The sequence below is a fragment of the Rhinolophus sinicus genome, linkage group LG10 (genome assembly GCF_036562045.2).
Source record: "Rhinolophus sinicus isolate RSC01 linkage group LG10, ASM3656204v1, whole genome shotgun sequence".
NCBI lineage: Eukaryota > Metazoa > Chordata > Mammalia > Chiroptera > Rhinolophidae > Rhinolophus > Rhinolophus sinicus.
In genome coordinates this window covers 66,038,653-66,059,579 of record NC_133759.1, presented here as the reverse complement: position 1 = coordinate 66,059,579, position 20,927 = coordinate 66,038,653, and the positions used below count along the sequence as shown (strand labels likewise).

The window sequence follows — 20,927 nt, the reverse complement described above, 5'->3', positions numbered from 1 at the left end:
TATTTTTGTTATTTGACCTTTTGTTGGTTGTTGGTGTTGTGCAGTGCAAATAAATTGCAAATTGAGCAAGAGATAAAGGATTTCATGAAGGCCATAGAAGTAATATGGGAGCTGTGGTTGAACCACACACAAAAACACTGACAATAAGGCTTGGAGATGTGGGATTAGTTAAAAGTTAAAGAAGAAAACTACAGTAAAGTGACATTAGTGGAAAGTCTTTATTTTGGATATCAAAGGATTGACTTGAGTATCACAGGATTGAGAGCTCTTGGGAAAACTGATGATGCCCTGGATGATTATTGGTGAAAAAAAATCCTATGTGATTTTGCTATAAAAGACCAACCTGAAGTGATGAGTATCATATGATGCTATAATGTAATTTTGTTAGAACAATCATAACTACAATTAATATTTGGTTCATTCTTTGTTCATCTTGAGAATTAGTGCATAGCTGCAATTGTAACCTACATATTAACATTGCCAAATATTTTATAAACTTATTTGTGTAATTTGTCATTTTGTTTCAAGGTGAAATCTTAACCTTTTTTTAATCACTATTTACTATTAAATTTTTTGCCTCCACTTTATGGTCTTAATTATTCTCCATTAATGAGCATCTCCACTATCTATTTATTTCAGCTGCAGGGGGTTTACTATGTTGGAGAACGTCCCCTCAAAATTCATGTCCTTTCCAGAACCTCAGAATGTGATCTTATTTGGAAATAGGGTTGTTGTAGATGGCATTAATTGTTAAGATGAGGTCTTACTATTACCAACCTTGGGTTCTTAGGCTCTCTGTGTATTAGAAATTGACAAGAGGCCAATCCAAAAACTCAGACAATGGGGCTTATGCTGGAGCACAAGGCAGATGGTGCAGAAAGGGATGTCCTCTGGCTGGCTCCCTACAGGGAGCCACTGGGGGCGTTATGTAGGGCAGAGTGAGGGAGAGTTGGGGCAAGGGTCTCCTTTCTTCCTGGTTATGGTGTTTGCGCCGGCGCAGTCAATGCCAAAGTCCTGACGCATGCGCATTCTCGGTAGGCCCAGGATGCGGAGCTGCTCATTATTGCCATCCCAGGAAGGTTATGTAGCGGTCAACTCAAGGCTGTGTGCTCACGCCTGACTTGGGGAAGTTTGTAGGTGGAAAGTTGCTTATTTAGGCTGCGGGAAGTAGCTAACATGGGTAGTGCGGGACCTGGAGGATAAGGGAGTGAAGCGGAGCTCCATCCCAAGTCTATCTCAATACTAGAGTAGAATGGCCCCTTAATCTGGTCTGACTGGTTTTCTTACAAGGAGAGGAGACACATCAGTGAAGAAACAAACACAGAGAGGCAGAGCTTGCTGGACTGGGGGCAACACCAGAAGCTAAGACAGAGGCATGGAACAGAATCTTCCCTTAGAGCTCCCAGAAGGAACCAACCCTGTCAGCACCTTGATTTTGGATCTCTAGCCTCCAGGACTGTGAGGGAATAAGTTTCTGTTGCTTTAAGCAACCAGTTTATGGTAGTTTGTTATTGCAGCCCTAGGAAACTAATACAGAGAGTTTTCAAAAAATGAGTATACTGATTCAGGGACTAGACATCATTTTTCATAGCCCAGGCACACCACAGAATGGTATTAAGTCAAGCTGAAAATAGAGTGAAAAGTTATTTCATTGGCCCAAACTTAATATGGCTTAAATAACTCTTAATCTTGCAGTATTTTCTATGTTAAATTAGTAGTTTCTTGTTCAAAGAGATCAATTGTTTCTATTAATGACTGAACTGAAAATGGTTTTCACTATTGCAGAATAATGACAGACAATTCTGTGTTCATTTGTACATCACTTGGTATTTACTTTACTTTTCATGGCAACTTTCAGAGAAGAGTTTCACCAGCAGCTTCTACTTAAATAATTACCTTTTAGGTCAGATTATTTAAATGTGTTTTGGGCAAGGGATTTTGAAGTTTGGAACTGGTTCTTTTCAATAGAGAGGAATTATGATTATATGTCATTTTTATCAATTCCCTTTAAAAAGAAAGTTTGTTCCCAGATAGGACCTGAGATTGTGTGTGTGTGTGTGTGTGTGTGTGTGTGTGTGTGCGCGTGTTTCCTTTGAAACTAAAAAGCCAAGTCATTATATTCCATCATCCAGTATGAAATGTTTCTTGAATTGCCTCAGTGGTGTCCTGTGTTACATTATCAGTTGCTGGCTCTAGTGTCAGTTTGTCATTGCTGGCGGGTTGGCAGATTTTGGCAGAGGAAACGAAACCTAGTCAGTTACTATGAGATTTATAGTAGACCTGCTATTGCAGGAAGTGGTGAAAAGTTGATTAATAGTTTGAGACAAAACTTTACAGCAAGAAACAGGATGTATGCTTTCTATTTATAACCAGTTTTCTTTTTTCCTACATTTCAGAGCTCCTTGTGCACGTTGTTTTGGCTGTTTCATAAGTCCATGGATCCTTATATTTTTTCCCCTAAACTTGGTCACCAAATATAAAATAATTGAGGAACCTGTATATAAGCTCAGCCATGGTAAAGGCATGCACTTTCAGCTCTTCTCTTTCATGATAGCTGTATTTATTATAACTTATCAGAAAGCAGTCTTTAATTAATTTTTTTTCCTAAATAGGATATTATTTCACATATACAAAGAACATGAATGTGTTTTTCTAAGTTACATGGTAAGATTACATTTCCAAAAACTTTCTGAGAAAAGCCTGTTTTGAGTATAATTTTATTAAAATAGGGCAGTATGATTCAATTCTCATATCACTTTTAAATGCTAAATCTCTGTATTCTGTAATAAATGCATTTTTAACAGGTAGATGTTCTTCACTTAGATATAAAATATATACTATAGTACAATTATTAACTCAACATATGTGTTCCTTGAGATATATCAGAATGTACCTGGTTTTTGTAAGCATTATGGTTAACTAATAATGTCATTTGACAAGATTTTTTGACATGAGCTAGCCTGGTCTGAGTGTGACAGTGAAAAACCACTAACTACATTAAATGAGGTGCTTTCTGAAATGGAAAGGCCATTGCAGAGGTAGACTCTAGAATTTACAAGGAGTGACAGACTTAGAACCAACTCTAATTGTACCAGCAGTTGAAAAACAAAAAAGCCACTCTTTCATGGCTTAATTTTTTTCTCCAAAAGAATAATTTTCTTTTTTATGAACAGTGATTGCTAAGTTATCTGTGTAAAATAGGTGAATAGAAAGAAACCCAACTCATTCCTCAGACTATTAGGTCACATTCTACACCAATGATTTTTTGAAATTTGTAATCACTTTTTATTCTAGCATTCTTTGTGGGGAAAGTTTGGAATGCTTCTTCCATAAACTTAATGTTTCTATCAGACCTTTAATATTAATTTAGGAAACTGGCCAGCTTGAGGTGGTAAAAGTAGGATAATAAGAAATAGAGATGAGTCCGTGTGGTAAAGAATCAGAAGTGAACATATAATTCATTTTTTACGTATCTTATGTAAGTGGGTCACTTAAACATAATGTAGTGCTAAAAGTGAGAAACCAACTTTTCCCTGAAGGATAAAAATTCGTATCAGCTGTTAACAGGCACAAGTTCCTGTCTGGGTCACATGGCTCATCCTTGCCCCTTTCCTGCCTGTTAGAGTTGACACTTTTTAGTCCTATATGTAGGAAATGCTTTCTGAAAAAAGCCAGGATTACAGGTAAGGGACTTTGAAATTCCAAATTTATATTGTTATAAATGACAGATATAACATTTTATAGTAGACAGTAACAAAGATCAAAATAGCTTTAACGTGAGGTCTTGACATATCTACTGTAGTATTCACTAATATCCACCAATTAAAATAATCCATTTTTTCCCTCCTATTTTAAACCTCTGTAGTTAAAGCTTAGATGTATATGCTTCCTTTAAGATTGGTAAGCTAAAGATATCAGGCATAGCTTCTTTGGAGAATTCTGGGCCTTGTGTAGGTCAGAACTTGCTCATTTGGAAGATGTTGAATAGAGTTCAAACTGAGTAAAGAATGTGGTCTTAGGAAGAGGAACTTTTCAGAGCCTGGGTATTCGTGGGAGGCTCTATGGTGATGTAGGAAGAGCACTAGAGCTCTGAGGCATCGGGCCCAGTCTTGCCTTCCCCTGTTAGCTGGGTGGACTGCAGCAGTTTTCTTAACCCCTCCAAACTTCTGTTTCATCATCTGTAATGGGGATAAAAATGAGAGTGATTCATGGGATTGTCATTAGCAAGTGCAATGACATTTGTGAAACATTGTCCTTCATATATTGTCCAAAGGATTTGTCATGGCTATTAAATATGTTAGATGTGTGGTCACTAAAGTAAAAGCTTTTATTTAAAAATTTTGCTTCTAATATTATAATTTAATAAGAAGCATTTTCTTCTCTCCAAAGTTCATTGCTCTTTATGTCTTAAAGCTGTGTGTCACTACGCAGAGAGGACCTCCTTCAGTGAGAAAGATGGCAGTGAACTGGTTCCTAGGCTGACAGAACCTTAGGGTAGAGATGTTTTATGCTGGCCCACTAGCTTTGACTGAATCCTTTATCACTAGTAGTCAAGGTTTCAAAATACATGGTGGACATCATCGACAACTATCTTGAACATGGATGTAAATTATATTGCAACCATCTTATTCCATAACTATACTTTTAAAGATGTCGCAAACTGACCAGAGTTCATCCAGTTTATAGCCCTTTGGGGAATCATTAACTGACTCCAGCTGATTTCATCTTAATTTTCCTCTTTACCCTAGCTACCTTTCCTTTTCTAAGCTCTGGAAATTTCAGCACTGAAAGTTCTGGGTTTTCCTCGCTTAAGAGAAAGTTGCCCATCACTGATAGTTGTTGCCCTTGTCCAATTCATCCCACTCTGCCTCCCACCCACCCTTGGACACTGACTCAAGTAGAGCTTTTGTGTCCTGCCTACACTTGTAGAGAGGCAGTGAGGGCTGGCATGCCTGCACAAAGTCATTATTATGCTAAATATTTTGAGACAAAAGGATCTTAGATATATGTAGACACTTAGATGAAAATTACCATCTTTGTTCGGTAGTTCCCATCACAGCATCCACTCACTTCAGCTCTATTAAAATAAAGCCTCATTCTTCCAATATAGGATGGACTACCCTTTTACAAATGAACTTGTCTTGTGAACTCACCCTTATCCAGTTTGTCTCAAAGCCACTAAATGTTTTGTACACTCATTCAGTCTTTGAGTTAGGGAAACGTAGAAGCCATGGTGGTATGTTGACCATTTTCACTCACTGCCGCCTTTTCTCACTTGTCACATCAGATTTTCCTCTATAGAATAGAGTAACGACGTAGTTTTTTCAGAACTGCAGTATGTTTTATGTTGCTTCTTTCACGAACAAAGACCAAACAACTACATTCATCCAAGTTAATGAAAAAGTTTATTCAATATAACGTAATATTACAAATTTAGAAAAATATCGTCTGAAATAACATGAAATGGTTTTCTGATAAAAATAGAAAGTACTCTATGCTTTTCTCTAACATTGCCTATTTTTTCTATTTTGTAAATTTAAAACTTTTGAATAGGTATTACATTCACATAGGTTTAAAAATAAACAATATATCTGGGTTAGCCCATGGGATGCTTTACTCCTTATGCAGCTGTAGCCTGTTCCTTTGTATGTATATGCCATCATTATTCAACTGGTCCCATACTAATGGACATTTGATTGTTTCCCACTTTTGAGTATTAAAAACAATACCATAGTTTAAAAAAAAAATAAAAAAGCAAAACACCTTGGGCCTGTGTCATGTAGCATATATGTTTAATTTTCAAGATGTGGTATTGCTGGGTCAAGGGTATGTACATTTTCAGTTTTTAAAGTTATTGCCAAGTGCTCCTTCATATGGGGTTGTATCTGTTTAATCTCTTAACACCAGTGTATGATAGGAGCATTTCCCCCCACAGCCTTACTAGCAGTGTTATCAAATATTTGGATTTTTGCCTGTTTGATAAATGAAAAAAATATCTCAGTATGACTTCAATTTGTATTTCTCTCATATGACTGAAGTTCAATATCTTTTCATATATGTAATAGGCATTAGTATTTCCTTTTGTGAAAATTGTATACTTACGTCTTTTGCCCATTTTTCTGATGGGTTGTTATATTCATTCCTAAGAACTCTTTTGGGGAATTTAGGCCTTGATCTGTGATAGGAGCTGCAGATATTTTTCTCAATTTTGCATTATTAGTCTTTTGACTTTTCTTATGACTTTTTTTGTTTTTCGGTGTTTTAGAATTTATTTGGTGAGTTTGAGCTGCGGGAGGTCAGGCTAGAGCAGAGGGAAAAGATCATAACCTCCCTGAGCAAAGATGGGTGTGGAGTTTTATAGGTAAATCAGACTGTTCCTCCTTCAATGACAAAGGGTTTCAGGGCAAGACCAAGTCCTCCAGCTCCACACCCTGGCCCCAGGTCACCGTCCAGACCACACAGGCCACTGATCACAGGCCCCTAGGACATAAAGCAAGACAGGATCAAGACAAGGTGGCTCTAAGATAAGGTTCTGCTCCTGGCCTAAGTATGGCTTAACACCCACTATCACAGCACATGGGCACCGTGCACTAGATTCTGGGGTAATGTTCGTTATGGCAAAGATGGTGGCTAACAAATCTTATTGACCACATACTATGCCACAGGCAGTGGGAACCCTTAATGTTTACACTATGACAGGTACTGCTCATCACCCCCAAATAGTGCATTTACTTCTTCATCCTTACCTTCAGAATCCTGATGTTCTTTTTTTTTTCATTATTTATTTATTTTTTATTAGTTTCAGATGCACAAAACAAAGTAATAGTTAGACATTTATCATTTATATCCTTCACACTGTGTCAACCCCCTTTCCCCATCCACTATCCCTCTGACATCACACACAGAGCCATTGCATTTCCACTATCTATTCCTAATGCTGTACTCCGCTTCCTGTAAATATATATATATATAATTATAGTTGACATTCATTATTGCTCAACTTCATCTTCAGGTGTACAGTGCAGTGGTCAGGCATCTACATCTTCCCTGAGGTGGTCTCCCTAATGAGACAAGTGTCCATCGGATACCCTACAAAATCTTTACAACATTATTGATTACAGTCCCCAAATTAACTTTCGTATCCCCGTGGCCATCTTGTGGTTACCAACTGTGCTTTCTAATCCCCTCACCTTCCCGCTTATCCCCACCCGCCCTCCCATCTAGCAACCCTCAGTTTTTCCTCTATCTCCTAAACTGTTTCTGATTAGTTCATTCACTTATTCTTTTGTTTATTTCCACATATAAGTGAGATCATATGGTGTTTGTCTTTCTCTGTCTGACTTATTTCACTTAACATAATGTTCTCTAGGTCCATCCATGTTGTTACAAATGGTAACATTTCTTTCTTCTTTATGGCTGTGTAATACTCCATTGTATAAATGTACCACAGTTTCTTAATCCAGTCATCTACCGATGGGCATTTCGGTTGTTTCCATGTCTTCGCTATTGTGTATAGTGCTGCAATAAACATAGGACTGCATAAATTTTTTTGAATTAGAGTTTTGGATTTCTTCAGATAGATAACTAGGAGTGGAATTGCTGGATCATAAAGTAGTCCTATTTTCAGATTTTTGAGATACCTCCATACTGTTTTCCATAGTGGCTACACCAATCTGCAATCCCACCAACAGTGCACAAGCGTTCCCTTTTCTCCACATCCGCGCCAGTACTTATTGTTCGTTGATTTATTGATTTTAGCCATTTTGACTGGGGTGAGGCGGTATCTCATTGTGGTTTTTATTGCATTTCTCTAATGGTTAGTGAGGTTGAGCATTTTTTCATGTCTATTTGTCATCTGTAAAGTCCTTTTTAGAAAAATGTCTGTTCATGTCCTCTGCCTATTTTTTAATTGGGTTGTTTGTTTTTTTGGAGTTGAGTTGAGTGAGTTTGTTTTTTTACAAATTTTGGATATTAACCCCTTGTCGGATATATCATTGGCAAATATCTTTCCCATTCAGTAGGATCCCTTTTTGTTTTATTGATGGTTTCCTTTGCTGTGAAAAAAACTTTTTAGTTTGATGTAATCCCTTATGTTTATTTTTTCTCTTACTTCCCTTGTGCGAGGGGCTATATCAGTAAAAGTCTTACTCTGGGTAATTTCTGTAAAGTTTCTTCCTATATTTTCTTCTAGGAATTTTATGGTTTCAGATCTTACATTTAAGTCTTTAAGCCATTTTGAATTTATTTTTGTATATGGTGTAAGGAGGTGGTCCAGCTTCATTTTTTTGCATGTGTCTGTCCAGGTTTCCCAGCACCATTTATTGAATAGACTGTCTTTAGCCCACCATAAATTCTTGCTTCCATTGTCGTAGATTAAATGGCTCTACAGGCATGGATTTATTTCTGGGCTCTCTATTCTGTTCCATTGATCTATGTGTCTGTTTTTATGCCAGTACCATGCTGTTTTGTTTACTGTAGCCTTGTAGTATAATTTGATGTCAGGTATTGTTATACCTCCCATTTTGTTCTTATTTCTCAAGATTGCTGAGGCTATCCGGGGTCTTTTATAGTTCCATATCAATTTTAGGATTATATGTTCTATTTCTGTGAAAAATGTTGTTGGTAGTTTGATAGGAATTGCGTTGAATATGTATATTGCCTTAGGTAGTATGGACATTTTAACTATATTAATTCTTCCTATCCATGAACATGGTATATGTTTCCATCTATTTGTATCTTCTTTCATTTCTTTCTTCAGTGTCTTATAATTTTCTGAGTACAGATCTTTTACTTCTTTGGTTAAATTTATTCCCAGGTATTTTATAGTCTTTGAAGCAATTGTAAATGGGATTGTCTTTTTAATTTCTCCTTCTGATGTTTTATTATTGGTATATACAAATGTAACTGATTTCTGAATATTAATTTTGTATCCTGCTACTTTACTAAATTCATCTATCAGCTCTAATAGTTTCTTGGTGGAGTCTTTAGGGTTCTCTCTATATAGTATCATGTCATCTGCGTATGATTACAATTTTATTTCCTCCTTACCAATTTGGATGCCTTTTATTTCTTTTTCTTGTTTGATTGCTGTGGCTAGAACTTCGAGCACTATGTTGAATAGAAGTGGAGAAAGTGGGCAACCTTACCTTTTTCTTGATCTTAAGGGGAATGGCTTTAGCTTTTCCCCATTGAGTATGATGTTAGCTGTGGGTTTATCATATACGGCCTTTATTATGTTGAGATATGATCCCTCTGTTTCCACTTTCTTAAGGGTTTTATCATAAATGGCTGCTGGATTTTGTCAAATGCTTTTTCTGCATGTATTGATATGATCATATGATTTTTATTTTTCATTTTGTTAATGTGGTGTATCACATTAATTGATTTGCGGATGTTGAACCACCTTTGCATACCAGGGATGAATCCCACCTGATCATGGTGTATGATCTTTTTAATGTATTGTTGAATTCTGTTCGCTAATATTTTGTTGAGGTTTTTTGCATCTATGTTCATTAGAGATATTGGCCTATAGTTTTCTTTTTAGGTGGTGTCTTTGTCTCATTTTGGGATCAGGGTGATAGTGGCCTCGTAAAAAGTGTTTGGGAGCCTTCCCTCCTTCTGGATTTTTTGGAAGAGCTTGAGGAAAATAGGTGATAATTCTTTTTTGAACGCTTTGTAAAATTCACCTGTAAAGCCATCTGGTCCAGGGCTTTTGTTTGTTGGGAGATTGTTGATTATTGATTCAATTTCCCTGGTGGTAATCAGTCTATTCAGGTTTTCTGTTTCTTCTTGAGTTAGCCTTGGAAGGTTGTATGCTTCTAGAAAATTGGCCATTTCTTCCAGATTGTCAAATTTGTTGGCATATACGTTGGCAAATTTGTTGGCTCATAGTAATTTCTTAAAATTTTTGTATTTCTGTGGTATCTGTTGTCACTTCGCCTCTTTCATTTCTGATTTTATTAATTTGGGTACTCTCTCTTTTTTATTGAGTCTGGCTAAAGGTTTGTCTATTTTGTTTATCTTCTCTAAAAACCAACTCTTGGATTCATTGATCTTTTGTGTTGTTTTTCTGGTTTCTATTTCATTTATTTCTGCTCTGATCTTTATTATCTCCTTCTTTGTACTCCCTTTGGGCTTATTTTGCTGTGTTCTTTTTTTCCAGATCCCTTAAGTGTGAAGATAAACTGTTGATTAGTGATTTTTCTTGTTTGTTTACGTAGGCCTGCAGTGCTATGAATTGCCCTCTTAGGACCACTTTAACTGCATCCCATAGATTTTGGATTGTCGTGTTTTCATTTTCATTTATCTCGAGATATCTTTTGATTTCTTCCTTGACCTCGTGGTTGACCCATTCATTATTTAGTAACATGTTATTTAGCCTCCATGAATTGGTGTGTCTTCCAGTTTTTTTCCTGTAGTTCATTTCTAATTTCATAGCACTATGGTCAGAGAAGACAATTGGTATGATTTCAATTTTCTTAAACTTATGAAGACTTGTTTCGTGGCCTAACATATTTCTATCTTGGAAAATGGTCCATGTGCACTTGAGAAGAACGTGTATTCTGCAGCTTTGGGGGGTGAAATGCTCTGAAAATATCGATTAAATCCAAGTGGTCCAATGTGTCATTTAAGGCCATTGTTTCCACATTGATTTTCTGTCTAGAAGACCTGTCCCTTGTTGTCAGAGGTGTGTTGAGTCCCCTACTATGATAGTGTTACTGTTGATCTCTGTCTTTATGTCAGTCAATATCTGTTTTATATATTTAGGTGCTCCTATGTTGGGTGCATAGATGTTTACTAGGGTTATGTCCTCTTGTCGGATCAATCCCTTTATTATTATATAGTGCCCATCTTTGTCTTTTAATATGTTCTTCAATTAAAGTCTATTTTGTCAGATATAAGTATTGCAACTCCAGCTTTTTCCTCATTTCCATTTGCATGAAATATCTTACTCCAACCCTTCACTTTCAGCCTGTGTGTGTCTTTTGATCTGAGGTGAGTCTCTTGTATACTGCATATACAAGGGTCTTGCTTTCTTATCCACTCAGCCACCCTGTGTCTCTTGATTGGAGCATTTAATCCAGTTACATTGAAAGTGATTATTGATAGGTACATAGTTATTGCCATTTTTTAAATTTGTAGTTAGATTGTTTTCATTTTTCTTCTGTTTACGGAAGTCCTTTTAATATTTCTTGCAATACTGGTTGGTGGTAATAAATTCCTTTAGCTTATTCTTTTCTGGGAAGCTCTTTATCTCTTCTTCAATTTTAAATGATAGCCTTGCTGGATAAAGCAATCTAGGTTGTAGGCCTTTGTTTTCCATCACTTTGAGTATCTCCTGCCACTCCCTCCAGGCTTTCAATGTTTCTGCAGAAAAGTCATTTGATAGTCTTATGGGAGTTCCCTTGTATGTAACCTGCTCTCTTTCTCTTGCTGCTTTTAGGAATCTCTCTTTGTCTTAACCCTTTGACATTTTCACTATGTGTCTTGGTGTGGACCTGTTTGGGTTTATCCTGGCTGGAACTCTGTACTTCCTGGACTTGTATGTCGGTTTCCTTTACCAGGTTATGGAAGTTTTTGGACATTATTACTTCAAATATGTTCTCGATCCCTTGCTTCCTCTCTTCACCTTCTGATATTCCTATGATGTGCATGTTGTTACTCTTGATGTTATCCCAGAGGTCTCTTAAACCATCTTCATTGTTTTTTATTCTTTTTTCTTTCTGTTGCTCTGTTTGGGTGATCTCTGCTAACTTGTTTTCTAAGTCGCTGGTTTGATCCTCTGCTTCATCTAATCTGCTGGTAATTCCTTCAAGTGTCTTCTTTATTTCAGTAATTGCGTTCTTTAGTTCTAACTGGTTGTTCATTATGATTTCTCTATCCTTCTTTATGTCGTCTCTAAGCTCCTTAAACATTCTTGTCATCAGTGTTCTGAACTCTGTCTCTGATAGGTTGGTTACCTCTATTTCATTTGGTTCCAATTCTGGAGGTTTCTTCTGTTCTTTTATTTGGGACATGTTTCTTTGTTTCCCCATTCTGGCTGACTCGCTGTGTTTGCTTCAATGTATTAGGTAGATCCCCTAGAGTTCTTAGTTCTTGCTGGGTGATCTTATGTAGTATGTGTCCTTTATATTTGACTTGCACCATTTCCTTCTTCTCCTCTGCGTGTGCTCCAAAGGTGACTCTTGTGTTGTATATACTGTCCTGTTAAAGTTGATCTTTAATTGCTTTTCACTTGTGAGTAGGTAGGATTGACTCCTAGGCTGACTAGTTGTGAGACTTGGCTCTACCCACCGCAGGGTGTTCTGCTGCATGAGAGTTGACCATTTAAATGAGGTTAGACCTCTATGGGCTCTTTTGACTGTAGAGAATTCCCTCTGGGTGTGTCAGTTGTAGGTCAAACCCGGTAGTACTCTGGTTTGGTCTGGAGTTGGCCTCTGGTTGTGTTGAATCTTGTGCCTCTTAAGCTGGTCCCTGGTGTAGGGCAATTTCAGAACAAAGCAAATCACCAAGCACAACAATAACAACCACAAAGAAAAAAACAAATGCATTCACATGTAAAAACAACTGATAACCCACACTCAACACAGGCAAAGATGTCAAAGATATAAAAACAAAACAAAACAAAAAAAGCAGCGCCAGTCTTGGCTTAAGCCCACCAAGTAATCTCCAGGTTGTCCTCTGCTGTACTAAAGAGTCCTTTGTGTATTGTGCAGGCAGAGCCGGTCACCTGGTGTCCAGAGTGACCTCGGAACTGCAGTTCTAGATGAGGGGGGCTATGGGGTCTGGATGGTAGTTTTTAGAAAGTCAGTGCAGTTTCTGCCCTTGCCTGCACATATGCACACTGAGAGTAGCACCACCAGCCCTGTGTCCAGTTCTCCTGAGTCTTAGGGCACTTCTTCCTTGTGTGTGTGTGTGTGTGTGTGTGTGTGTGTGTGCAGGAGATTTCTGAGCTGCTGAAAGCTCAGAGCTATGTCTGCTGCCTACTGCTGATCCATGGGAGTGTCTCCGCAGTTGTAATTGTCCTGCCCTAGGCAGGCCTGAAAGGGTAGGGGCTGGGGATGAAGGGGTCTTCTCTCTCCCAGCCCAGCCATGTCACACTCTTCCCACAGGCCAGAAAAGGTTGGGGCTGGGGTGGAGGAGTCTCTTCTCTCCTAGCCCAGCAAAAATTACACTCTTCCCAGCTTCTTCCCTGGGTCAGAGCTGTACGCTGGTCTTCCCAGAGCCTGAGCACTAAGGCTCCTCTGTAATCTGACACTGCGCCTCAGTTCAGGGGTCAGTTTTAGTCTCTTGGAGGGGGTTTAGGATTGGGAGAGTGGGGGGAGAGGCCCAGGTATGGAGTTTGTGTCCTTTGTCCGACTTAGGGCCCAACTGGAGGTCTCAGCTGAGGTTACTGCCTCAAATGCTGGATATGCTGCCCCCTCGGCAGGAGAGATCAGCTGTGGGATGCAGGGAAAGAGCCCACCTCCTGGCTTTTGTGTTCTCTGTTCCATCCTGGGACCCCATGCGTCTCTGCAGCTACGGGTGCCGGCCACATCTCCACCGCCGCAGGTGCAGCTAGGTCTCCGCTCTGCTCCCTTCCCTCTTCCCCTGCTTGCCCAATTTGCCCTCCTGCAAGTAATCCTTGCATGAGTCTCTTAGCTGTTCTGTGTGATGAGCAGAGAGTCCTTTGATGGGTTATAGATGTTCCGTTTGTGATAAGATCCAGAGGAGAACTCAAAAAGTGCGCCCCGCTGCCGCCATTCCTATGACGTCACTCCTCTTTTATGACTTTTTTGACCTACCAAAGTAGTTGGGCTTTTTTAGTTGAATTTATCAGTCTTCTTTTATGACTTCTGGATTTTGAGTCACAGTTAGAAAGGCCACCCTCATTCTAGGATCATAAAGGAAATCTCCTATGCTTCCTTGTAACACTTTTTACTAGCCTCATTTTTTTACATTTCTTGTATATCTTTTATCTGTTTTGGAATTTATCCTGGTGGACCCAATTTTCTTTTGTTATTTCTTTAAGCTTTGTACCCTGTTGTCCCCAGGCCAATTAATGAATAGTCCTAATATTTCTTCTTAAAATGGTTTTCAAGGTCCAAAAAGTTGGCAGCTCTTGCAGAAGCTTTAAAAGAAGTGTCGTTGACAAAGGCCCAGCTGGGATTAGAACTGGAAGAGCTGGAAGCAGCAGCATTTCTCGTCCAGGAGGAAGAAGCTGCATTGACAGCAGCCCATTCCACTTCCAGGCAGCAGACACCTCCCTCTGGTTCTGAGGCAGGTGCTTTGGAGGAACCAGACAGCACCATACCATCTGAGACAGAAGACTCAGCTTCAGAACCAGAAGAACTCAAAGGCAGTAAATCCAAGATAGTCAGTTCCCTGCAAGGTCCCTTTCTAGAGGAAAGCAATGCCCTGCTTGTTAACAACGATGGGGTGTGCAGGGAGGTGGCCTACCTGGGGTCTGATTCTAGTCAGGAAAAGCCAGTGGCCTCTGCCTGGGCTCCTGGAGGGTCTCGGCCTCTGATAGAGGAGCTTGGAGAACACTGAAGACTGCAGTTCACATTCCCAAACCTGGAAACCATGGCACTATACAGGACAGACGACTGGCAGACTCCAAATGATTGACTCTGAGTGGCTTTATTCATTGTTGAGAATGATGTCAGATTTGGTTTTATTTACTGACTGAATTCGTTTTTACTTTGTACTTGTTCTTAGTGTATACAACATTGTTTTTCAGTAAGATAATGTTGATACCTTTTATTTTCCTTGTTGCAACTTTAAAAATAAAGTTATAAAATATGTTTACCAAAATCTAATTAATATTTAATTAATTATTAATAATTAATGTTTAAAGATGAAGTTAGCCAGAATTTCTAAAATGTAGAGCCCATATTTTTAATAGCTCTACCAAGGTATACTTGATATACACATATTTAGAGTGTACAATGTGCTAAGTGTTGATGTAGCACTTTTTCTAGGATGAGTTCGTGAACTTAATTAATTGTCAGGCATCCAAATTAAATCATGCACCAAATTAAATCATCACTGCACTGCAATCAAGATAGTGTACTTACCATCATGTCAAATGGCCTATGCCCCTTTGTTACCCCTCTCCTACTGCCCACCCCACATGCCACCCACCACCATTCCCCAGGCAAGGATTGATTTGCTCTCTGTCACTATACATTAGCTTGCATTTCCTAGAATCTAATAGTGAATCATGTAATATGTACTCTTTTTTATCAGTCTTATTTCACTTAGTATAATTATATTGAGATGAATTGATGTGACATGTATCAAGAGGTTTTGTTTTTGTTTTCTGTTTTCAATTTTTATTTTTTACTATACCTTAGTATTTCAGTGGATAGATTTATCCACTCACGTATTGATGGATAGGTGGGTTGTTTCCAAATTTTGGCTGTTACAAATAAAGCTTTTATGAATATTTGTGTATAAGCTTTTTTGTGTACATATGCTTTTATTTCTCTTGGGTAAATATTTAGGAGTGGTATGACTGAGACATTGTGGTAGGTATATGATTAACAGCTTAAAAAACTGCTGAACTGTTTTCCCAAGGGGCTATACCATTTTACATTCCCACCAATGTTGTGTATGACAGTTCTAGTTCTTTAACATTCTTGTCATCAATTGGTATGGTCAGTTTTAAAAACTTTTACCACTTTAATAGGTGAGAAGTGGTATCTCACTGTGGTTTTAATTTGCATTTTTTAAGACTTAAATGCTGGGCATCTTCATTTTCCTATTTGTCATCTTTGGTAAAGATCTCAAATCTCGCCTTTTTTTGTTTGTTGTTTGTTTTTTTGTTTTTACCATGGACATGTATTGCTTTTATTTAAAATTAGTTAAAAAGAAAGATAAAAGAAACATTTCCAGTCCCCAGGAATTGGCATGAACCTTTCTGTGTATATGCAGCAGCCTCACCCTACACCTGTCCTTTAGTTTGTCACATGATAATCGATACATGCCTGCTGAGTGTGCAATAAAATTCTAGGGCAAAGTCAGTCTTTGAGAGACTTATAATCTTGATGATGAAGACATATCTTGAACTGTTGGAAAACATTTAATTTCAAATTATTTTAAAAGCAAATAAACACCAATTGACCGTGACTTTTTCCATTTCTTATGTCACTATTGATGAAAACTGTTATCCTAGTATAAACAGTTTCCTAGTATAAATAGTTCTCCTTTTATTAATGCATGTGACTATGGAACATGATCACCTATTTAAAAAAAAAACACAGCTTTGTTTTTTGACTATTTCAGAATGAGGAACTTTGGCTTTTTATTCCTTTTGAGTTTCTGTCGTTGACTACGTTTTTCTTGCTTTGCCATTCCTCTGGATTTGTATAACCTCAGCTCCTCAGATATAAAAATAAGGACAGAGTCCTCATTTAAAAACTGTTTCCTAATTTTACATTTTAAAAGTTAATATTCAAAAACAAAAACCTCTTAACCCCCAAACTCTAACCCCATCATCAGTAATCTGATTTAATATAAGTCTATAAATAAATTTGTTCTTTCTCCTCAAAAAACACTTAGGTAACTTGTCAAGAATTATTGTTTAAAAATTTACCTACAGAAATTAAAGTATCAGCCATTTTACTCCTATAACAGATGGCACTCAAGTTCACATATCAACGTTATTCTGTGAACATACTGATTTAGAGTCTTCCGAATCACTCTTTTCCTCTCCTTGGTAATGTCTGTACTCTGGCTTCAGCTCCCGTGTGGATCCCTTTTACATTTTGAATACCAATTTCTTGTAAGACTTCCTTCAGGTCCACCACAGGCTGTTTGGTGATGTCCACCAAGTCCTTAAGATTATAACACTGATGTTTCTCAAAAGTCAAAAACAGCATATCTAAAACATATTGTTTATCAGCCTGAGCTCATTTTCCATCTTCTTTCTTTTTCCTTTCATATTCAATATTGTATTGATGATTGGCAACAGGTTTGTAATTGGTTGTCACAACTTTGTCTAGTTGTGTGGTAGCCTCACAGGTTTGGAAGATTCTTCTATTTGCAATCTCTTTAATCTCATGTAGTTTTCACTGGCAACAGGTCAGCATTCAGCTCTTTGTACCACTGTTCCTTCCAATGAAAGCTTATCCAATGAGCTCTCAGTAAATACTGTTAATTTTTGTCCTCCAACACTTTGCAAGACAAATGGATGTTCTCTAGGAGTACTGACTGAAGCTGGTTCTCCACCAATACCATGAATATTTGCAAGATCCTCATTCATAATAAATGACACCTTGGTCCTTCCTTGATTCTTGGCAATCCACAGTTTCCCAACCTCACCTGTGCCAGGGGCTTTCGCCCACTGCTGTGACAAATATTTAGGGACTTCGACCAGCCCAAACTGGTTTTCAGTGTGGCGCCAGTCAGGTCAAGTTCCCCATGGTGGGCCATGGGTCTATCACTAGAGGAGGCGTACGACCCAGAGCAGTGGCTTCAGGAGCTGGAGAGCTGCAGGAAGAGTGTCTGGAGCCTGGGCAAGCTGAGGTGAGAGGCAGACTAGAAAGTGCCGGAAATCACCTGCCCATTGCTTTTTTAAACTAGGTTGTTTGTTTCTTATTGTTGAGTTTTGAGAGTTCTTTTAAAATTCTGGATACAAGTCTTCAATATGAGTCATCTTTGCATGTCTTGTAATCATTGATTTGATTACAGACATTGTGAATTTTATCTTATTAGACACTTTAAGTTTTGTTTGGGGGTGCAGTTAAGTAACTTAGATATAGTTTGATCTTTATGGGTCTTGCTTTTGTAATTTATTGAGGAGGTCTGGAAGAGTGCTCAGTCTAGGATGAACTATTTCACAGTACTAAGGAGGATTTCCCCATGCCCCATGAATTATGAGTTTTCCAGTCTGACTGATGGAAATAGGTGCCTGTGTGAGTGCTGAATGCTGTCCCCTCTAATCCTTTCCAATGATTATTTCCCCAGCCTCATTTACATGATGTCATCTGTAGGTACTCTCTTGAATACTAGAAGGGGACCCTCTCCAGATATCTTGGGTTCTCTGCAACTGTCTCCTCTCTGGTACTCTATGCTGCAATCTCCAGCTGCCTTGGTCTCATCAGTTAGTTCTCTGTATCTATGCATTTCTGTTTTGTTTCTTCATTTAATTTGTTTTTAAGATTCCACATATAAGTGAAGTCATATGGTATTTACCTGTTTCTGTCCAATTTATTTCACTTAGCATAGCTCCATCCATATTGTCACAAATAGGAAGATTTCACTCCTTTTTATGGCTGAGTGCTATATCCATTCATCTATCAATGGACACTTAAGTTGCTTCTATCTCTTGGGTATTGTAAGTAATTTTGCAATGAGCATAGGAATGTGTATGTCTTTTCGAATTAGTGTTTTGGGTTTCTTTGGATAAATACCTAGAGGTGGAATTACTGGGTCCTTCTTTGTCCCTTGTTATGGCCTTTGTTTTAAAGTCTGTTTTGTCTGGTATAAGTATTGCTACTCCAGTTTGTTGGTGGTGGGTATTATTATTATTTTTTTTTTTCATTTCTATTTGCATGGAATATCTTTTTCCATCCCTTTACTTTCAGTCTGTGTGTGTGTCTTTTGATCCGAAATGGGTCTCTTGTAGGCAGCATATGTAAGGGTCTTTCATTCTTATCCATTCAGCCACCTTATGTCTTTTGATTGGAGCATTTAATTCACTTACATTTAATTATTGATAGGTATGTAGTTATTGCTCTTTTGTTCGTATTTTGGGGAGTTTGTTTGTTTTCTCCTCTTCCTCCTTCTTCTTCTCCCTTTAATATGTATTGTAATACTGATTTGGTGATAATGAACTCCTTTTAGCTTTTTCTTGTCTGGGGAGCTCTTTATCTGTCCTTTGATTCTAAATGACAGCCTTGCTGGGTAGAGTACTGTTGGTTGTAGATCTTTGCTTTTCATCACTTTGACTCTTTCCTGCCAATCCCTTCTGGCCTGCAAAGTTTATGTTGAGAAATCAGCTGACAGTCTTATGGGAGCTCACTTGTAGGTAACTAACTAACTGCTTTTCTCTTGATGCTTTTAAGATTCTCTCTTTGTTTCTAACCTTTGCCAATTTAATTATAATGTGTCTTGGTGTGGGCCTGTTTAGGTTCAGCTTCTTTGGGACTCTCTGTGCTTCCTGGGCTTGTATGTCTATTTCCTTCACGAGGTTAGGAAAGTTTTCAGTCATTATTTCTTCAAATAGGTTTTCAATTCCTTGCTCTCTCTCTTCTCCTTCAGGTGCCTCTATCATGCGAATGTTGGTACGCTTGATATTGTCCCAGAGACCTTCTAAACTGTCATTGAAAAATTTTTTTTCTTTTTACTGTTCTGATTGGCTGTTTTCTGCTATCTTATCTTCCAAATAGCTGATTTGATCCTCTGCTTCATCTAATCTACTGTTGATTTTCTCTAATGTAGTTCATTTTAATTATTGTATTCATCATTTCTGACTGGTTCCTTTTTTTTTTAATGTTTTCTATCTCCACGTTTTGTTTCCCATCTCTTTGTTAAAATTCTCACTGAGTTCATCTATTCTTCCCCTAAGTTCATTAAGCATCCTTGTAACCAGTGTTTTGAACTCTGCATCTGGTTTATTGCTTGTCCCGATTTTGTTTAGCTCTTTTTCTGGAGATTTGTTCTGTTCTTTCATTTGGGACGTGTTTCTTTGTCTCCACATTTTGACTGCCTCCCTGTGTTTGTTTCTATGTATTAGGTAGACCTTCTATGTCTCCCAGTCTTGGTAGAGTGGCTTCATATAGTAGGTGTCCTGTGGGGCCCAGTGACTGTCTCCCTGGTCACCTGAGCTGAGTTCTCCAGGTGTGTCCCGTGTGTGGGTTGTGTGTGCCCTCCTATTGTAGTTGAGACTTGATTGCTGTTGGCGCTTCAATGGGAGGGATTGACCCTTGGTCTGACTGGTTGTGAGGACTGGCCATGACTACAGTGGAGGAGTTATTGTGCCAGGGCTGACCCTATGGAGCAGGATTCACTTTAGCAGGGGCTCTGGTGCCTGCTGAGTCTTCCCTTTGTGTCATTTGTGGAGGTGGTGCTTTGATGTTATCTGAAGCTGGCCACTGGGTGTGTTGGTCTGAAGCCTCTTAGGAGGGGCTCTGGTGCAGGCCAAGGTTAACTGCTTCTTATATCCAGCCTGGGTCCCCTGCTGTGATGTACCAAGTTGTCTGCAGATGGTTGCCACTTGTGCTGAGCTTGGAGGCACCTGGGAGAGACTAAGCTGAGAACTGAGGCTGGCTGCCACTAGTGGGGCTTGGGGTTGCTTAGCAAGAAGTATGGGCATGGTGAGGGCAGATGCTGCTTGTTTGTGGTTTGTGAACCTTTGAGAGATTTTAGCAAAGTCCCAGCAGGAGCCAAAATAGGCTGTTTGTATGGAAAAACCACTGGAAGCAGTGTGGGTGAGCCCACAAGTTGGGTGGGGTGGGGCCTCAGGGAATCACTAGGGCAGAGCTAATGATGTTAGCCAAGTTGACAAAGACTCAGACTTGGTGCCTGCCTATACCTGTAGGCTGCGTGAGGGAAGGGCTCAACAAAGGAATAATGGTGGCTTCCTGGACAGAGCTGCCCTTCCAGCACTAGCCCTGAAGCTCAGCAATTCAGTTCTTCCCTGTATGATCCTCATGCTTTTTGAGCTGCTGCCTCAGTGCTGGAGCTCAGAGTGAGTGATTCCCTGTGCTGGCCCTTTAAGAGGTTTCCTGGGACTCCCGCAGCCCTTGGTCTCACTTGAATGGAATCCCCACTGATTTTCACAGCAAGATGTAGGGACTTCTCTTCCCGGCACAGGACCCCTGGGCTGGGGAGCCCGGTGTGGGGATGGGACCCCTTGCTTCTCAGGGGTGACCTCCACAACTGAGATATCCCTTCCATATCTTAATCGTCACACCATGGGTGTGGGGCCTGCCCATTCT

At 38.9% G+C, this 20,927-nt stretch overlaps 1 protein-coding gene and 1 pseudogene across 1 annotated transcript in view; one reads left to right on the top strand and one right to left on the bottom strand.

Moving 5' to 3' along the window:
* SHQ1 (SHQ1, H/ACA ribonucleoprotein assembly factor) overlaps positions 1-15,430 on the top strand; it is a 167,152-nt gene extending 151,722 nt beyond the window's left edge. Inside the window, exon 11 of the mRNA XM_019717052.2 lies at positions 14,082-15,430. Coding sequence (XP_019572611.2) covers positions 14,082-14,532 — 451 coding nt within the window. The 3' untranslated portion in view covers positions 14,533-15,430. The remainder of the gene's footprint in view (positions 1-14,081) is intronic.
* Positions 15,431-15,888: 458 nt separating this feature from the next.
* LOC141567247 (general transcription factor IIF subunit 2 pseudogene) lies at positions 15,889-20,159 on the bottom strand (annotated as a pseudogene).
* Positions 20,160-20,927: the final 768 nt, after the last annotated feature.